Source organism: Buceros rhinoceros, unplaced genomic scaffold, assembly GCF_000710305.1.
Source record: "Buceros rhinoceros silvestris isolate BGI_N320 unplaced genomic scaffold, ASM71030v1 scaffold18021, whole genome shotgun sequence".
NCBI lineage: Eukaryota > Metazoa > Chordata > Aves > Bucerotiformes > Bucerotidae > Buceros > Buceros rhinoceros.
Genome location: NW_010396285.1, coordinates 18,199 through 24,093, shown reverse-complemented (window position 1 = coordinate 24,093; position 5,895 = coordinate 18,199). Strand labels below are relative to the sequence as shown.

Genomic DNA, 5,895 nt, shown 5'->3' with positions numbered 1-5,895 from the left:
AGCAGGATTTTACCTGTTCATTTTGCCGAGGTCCCAGCACCGATCCCCCTCCCCGAAGATGCGCACACCACACGGCATGTTCACACTCTGTCACCAGGAAATCAACACCCATCGAACCGTGCAACTGGGGCTCGCTAACACACCGACAGCAGCGGGTCCCCTCGCTCAACAAGCACTTAGTGGTGTTAGACGAGTGTCCTTCCCAGCGTCCCCGACAGCGACCTGCACCGAACTCCTGCTGGGAAGAGCTATGTTATGGGAAAATTTACTTCTATACCGTCTTGTCCTGGAAGTTGTGTTTAATCCACTGGCTGAACTAGAGCCGCGCACATCTGATGGGCTCACAACATAAACCACACTTCTGTTTATTCTCTAATTCCAAGTGGTTACGAGAAGTTGTAGCGAGATGCAAAATGTCACCAGTTCACGTAATTTATGATCCAAAGAGGATGTGAGCAATATTACTAAATATCCCAGGGATTTTTAATTCTCTGGGCTGGGATAAAAGATTTCTAAATGTGGACTTGGACTTCCACTTGGATTCAGAGATACCGACATCTAAACCAAGAGTTTAGATTAGATTATAAATGGGTACAAGGCTGTTCAACACCCTTTGATCCCCGCTCAAAACGAAATCACAAAACTCCAAGTACTGTTATAAAACCAGAGCACTTCTTTTCAATATATAGGCAACAGCTTTTAAGAAAAAGCTGCAGGCTGTGCCCTTCATACACAGCATGTCTGCTTCGTTCCTCAGCATTTGGCTAGAAGACAACATACCATTAGAAAAAATTCCAGCTACTGTCTAAGTTAGAGAAACCGATTTCCCGTTACGTAAACCCACTACTTGTCTTTACTGAAAGCTCCCAAATTCAAACTATTCCCATTGGTCAGAATTCAGTTTAACAAACCAGTAGCTTACATTCACACGTTGCTATTTCGAAAACAAATGCAGTGTTCAGGAGAAGCTCCGACTCTGCTGCCTGGCACCAGCTCTGCTCTCAGCCCGAGGAACACGCGTGCCCAGCTGGGTGTTCGCGCCTGTAGCCTCAGCATCTCCGGGGACCCGCTAGACGAACACAGGACGAGTGTGCTGCAGAGGGGCACAAGCCCTCTGCTGTGCACGCTCCAAAAGCACGTGACGAGCACAAGAAGAGTTACTTTCTCAGAAGGCTTCTCAGCAATTAAGCTGAAGTAAGTCTGACTTACCCAATTCCTGCACCATATTGTGTGGTTAAGACAAATTTGGGGAAAAAAAAGTTAGCAGATACTTGCCTCATACAATAAACAGCCCAGAGACCAGATATCGGATTTAAAGTTATAGCCGTTTTCATGTATTCTTTCTGGGGACATATAGTATGGAGTTCCCACTGCAAAAACAAACAAACAAAGAGTTATGTCTTAAAAATTCACTGTACAACCTACATTATTCAGAAGCTTGACTTGGTTAAAGGATGAGGTTTAGCTAATTGGAAGAGACAGGCACAGAAACACGGAGACAAATGGTGGTTTCCAAGGCACAGAACCAAATACATGATCGCACACAGAGCTAGGGGAGACCAAAAACATCTTCTGGGCTTTTGAAACTCGAGGAAAGTTTTCTTCCCCTTCCAGTCCTCAAGCACCTTCAGAGTGTCTGGGCTGGACAGAGCAATGGTAAAGGATGACCCGCCTTCGGCTCACTCCACAGCACAAACCGCGGGTCAGATGTGGAGAACATGCTCTGCTACAAGACTCCTGTGACAGCACAGGACTGCACATTCGTGTGACACGTGCCACACCGGCACCCATATGACAGGGTGAACCTTTCCAAGAGTTCAGGAGTCATTTACTGCACACAGAAATGGAAGTAACAAGCCCAGCACCAGACAGGTATTCAAAAACTTTCTGAAAGAACCAAGATAATCACCCTGAACTTTGAAACACTGCTCCAACTTGCAGACACGTCAGAAGCTGTAGGATTTCTATGTACTTCCACAAGTCTGTATTTTATCAAAAGAAATTTACTCCAGCATTTTGGACAGAAGTTACAGGAAATTATTAATAAATTCCTTACCTCAAAAAGGTTCTTTTTTAAATCCTAAATAAGTTTCAGTTGTGGTACTGAAAATACAAGACATCCTGGCAGCCTCAACTACATCAAATAATCCTCAGATACATCATTTATTAAAACATCCAAGGACTTTACATGCTCTCTTTTCTCCTGCTTCCCCTTGCTTGCCCGTCCCCTGTCAATTTTTTTCTTGCTTTTGGCATTCGAGTGTATCCTTCCCCTAATTAAAGACCTTTCCTCACAAGATGGCAAATGTTTAATTTGCCTGTAACATTCAGTTTACCATTTCGCCATTTGAAATGCTGGCTGCAGACAGCTAGAAGACTAATAAGCAGATGAAGGATGGCGTTAGAGGTGGAGGGGGAAGAACAGCCACCGCCTTCCCACAAGGTTCCTAAGGAGAGGTTCACACACCGCAGAAAACAAATGAGCTCTGGGGCAGAGAGCAACAGCTTTCCCAAAGGCAAAATTCACCCCCCGAGCGCACAGATGATCCAGCACAGAACTGCTGCCGTCAGTGCAGCATCTGAGCAACATCACTTCGGGGTCCCTCCAGCTCAGACCGTGCCGTACTTAGTACCTGTGTGAGTCCACATCTTAACTGCGTTCCTCTGCCATGCAGAGAGCCTGAACACAGGCCGGGAGCCCTCTGGTATGAGGCCTGTCCTCACTGGACATAAAGATGCTTACAGCGCCAAGGAATTCACAGCACGTACTTAAACCAAGCCAAGCTGTTCCAAGAGAGGAACACCAAGAGGTGGGGCAGCACCTGAGGAGTCAGACAATACTGGTTCTCGGCACATCAGCATCCCAACAGCAGCTGCAAGCCAGAGAAATACAGACACCTTGTCTTACGTTATTTAGTCAAAGCAGAGAGCATTGGTTTGAAATTGTTACCATGCACTTACCCAGCTCACCCCAAAGCATGCCCCCTTCGGTAGGTTTTCGCAGGACAGACCGTTTTCACGATGCACCAGCTACTCCACCTTAAACTCACAAGGCATTTTCCTTCTCCGGGGTGAAAACTAGACAGCTCACCTCAAACCAGCACAACACTCCCCCACACCAGACCCCTTCAACCTTCAGTTTACATTTCTGCCACACATTTATACGCCCAAACCTTAAGTCTACTGAACCTCAATGATTTTTACTGAGAGCTATTCAGAAGCGTAGCATGTAGCGTAAAATTAATGCTGTGGCATCGGTGTGAAACATCAGACATCACAGGAATACGTACAGAAAACCCTGCTTACCAAAACAGAACAAGTAGCCACGAGAGGGGACCGCTGCCCCGACTGGCTCTGCGATTTGGTCCCCCAGGACTTTCAGCAGCCAGCTGCCCTGCGTGATAAACTCAGCCTGTGCTTGCAGGTCATTCAAGAAAGTCATTACTTGGCTTTCCACATGAAGAGCACCCTAATGAGAAATTCCATTTTTGCCAGTTCTCCACAAACTACACCACAGGAAATACAACACACGGCAATTATTGTATTGCCATGCTCAGTAATACCAAGACCAGCCCAGGAGCACGCCAACCGACATCCCAGATCCGGTTTTAACTGCCAGGGAAAGTCCTCTGTGGATGGACGAGACCAGGGCTCTGCTGTTATTTGCCAAGGGACTACAGAGAGTAACTTCACAGAAGACCAAGAGCAGACAGGACTCATTCAAAGAGCCCAACAAGGCTTTCCAGGGATCTCTCCCACGTGCATGCAAGAGGCACACACTGGACACCACCAGCTCTCCAAGTCACTCCCACACATTTGCCAGATTTCTGTACAAGAGCTGACTTGGTTGGAATTGCACCGATTCATTTTCCTGCTTAAAAATATGCAGCTGCAGAAGAAACAGTGATTCATTAACTGAAGTTCTTGAAGACAGTTCTGGAAGCCTCCACTGAGCATCAGTGCGTAAGACGCTTCCCTGCCTTCAGCTTCTCAGTGCTGCTGCTTTTCCTCAACCTGCCGGGAGAGCCGAGGGAGCTGCTGAAGCCGCAGTGCCGGCCCCTCACTACCAGCGAGTCCGGGAGCTGGACAGGGGTGCACAGCAGCACACAGCTGGCAGGAGGGGACGCGCTCATCACTCTCACTCTTGCTCCCTGGAGTCTTTCTGCTTCAGAGTGCTGGTGCCAGGGCTGGCCTCCAGCTCTAGCCGTTCTTGCCATCAGTTATTCTGGGTCACCGCAGCACAAGCTCAGAGCAAATAACGTGTGGGCTCCAAAGTTCTGGCCTTGCCTTCCACGTTCACAGGGGACTGCTTGGTAGGGTAGAACTGTCGTTTCAGATAATGCCTTAAAGCGGCCTTTGATCACAGCGCAATGACAGGGTTTGCAGTACGGATGAGTGCGTTACAGTCCATATTTGATTCTCTGCGCGCTAGTCTGTTCCGTTACGTTACGAGGCCTGTGAACCAGTCCACGCCTGAGCTCATCGAGGGGAGCCCACCTTGCACGTTTACCTATCGTCACCGTAGGGTTGTTAGCAAATGGACGGACAGGCAGGTCTCTGTTTCAAAACTGATGCATTCATTTTTAAGTAACTGGGATGATAAAAGACTCACAAGCCTGATTCTCTTTGTGGCCTGTCCAACATTACGTGGGAATCTCCTGTAACGAGCATCTTCTAGAAAACGGTACAAGGCTCCCAGTGCAATCAGTCAGGGCTCACCAGTGAGTTACAGTAGCCAAGTGGACAAGAACAGGCTTATCGGAGACTATTAATCAGAAACTTTCTTTGGCATTTGCCCTGCTGAAAATACAAAATACTGTTCAGATTTGATGTTAATCACCAGGTGGTAAAGCCTTTAAAGTAATAAAGGTTGCAAAACCATTGAGGTTATGACTGAGTAAGCATCCCCCCCCGCCCCATCCATTCCTGAAAGTCAAACCACTTCACTTGAGTACAGCCCACTTCAGTGACACCAGAACAGCAATTCCTCCTCCTCTCGCCAGCCATGTCTGCGTACAGCCTCACCAGCCCCATGGCCCAGAACAGTGCTGGGGGATCCTCTCCTATACACCTGATTTAAACACCCATCCTGTGCAACTGCAGCAGCTACCGTGCCCGGGTACCATGAGCTGAACTCCCACGTCTGCCGCAGAGCCGCCCAGGTGAAAAGCGACATTAATTCTGACCTCAGCAAGTCTGTCACCACACGGGAGATCACGCTCACCCCTTCTGAAAATGCTTTTCAGTTCAAATCAGAGGAGTTTTGTTATTGGGAGGGTGGTAGTGGCTGGGTCATTAGTATGGTCACACACAGGATCGTTACCTTCTGTACAGAGCTGCTCCCTCTGCAAACACGAGGGATCGGTGCTCCCTCTGAAACTCACCCTTAGCTGCTCACATGCAGCAACAAAAGGAAATCTGACTTATACTTTCAGGAGGTTCGATCAGAGTCTCATTCTCTGAATTTGATGTACCACAGAGGAGCCTCTGCAGCAGTGGCTCTCCCACGCCTTTAGGCAGATTGTCATCAGACTGAAATCACTGCAGAGTATTTCCAAATATTTTAATAGGCTCGTTATGTTGGGGTTTCTTAAATACTGTGAAAATAAGCATCTCTTGAAGTTAATCAAACTCCATAGCCTTATTTGGCTGGAATGTACAAGAACAAGTGATAAGGAAAGCTTTTATTCCACCTTCACCAGCACCTTCCAGCTAATCTTTAACACTGAGCTGAACGGTGCTTCGGAATCTATCACCTTCCTTTCTCACAGCAGGGAACAAAGTTCTGAATATGAAAGAACCTAACAAATTCTGACCTTTATTGTATCTTTACAGAGTATTCCCAGTTTCAAACCAAGAGCTATCAGAGCACAACGCGGGCCTCAAAGGGGGAAG

General features: G+C 47.5%; 1 protein-coding gene across 1 annotated transcript in view; it reads right to left on the bottom strand.

The window, feature by feature from the left end:
- The window catches only part of NEK6 (NIMA-related kinase 6), a gene marked incomplete at its 5' end in the record, with an annotated part of 27,192 nt that overhangs the window by 8,915 nt on the left and 12,382 nt on the right, over positions 1–5,895 (bottom strand). The window contains one exon of the mRNA XM_010145866.1: positions 1,276–1,370. Within this exon, the coding sequence (XP_010144168.1) occupies positions 1,276–1,370 (95 nt within the window). The remainder of the gene's footprint in view (positions 1–1,275; positions 1,371–5,895) is intronic.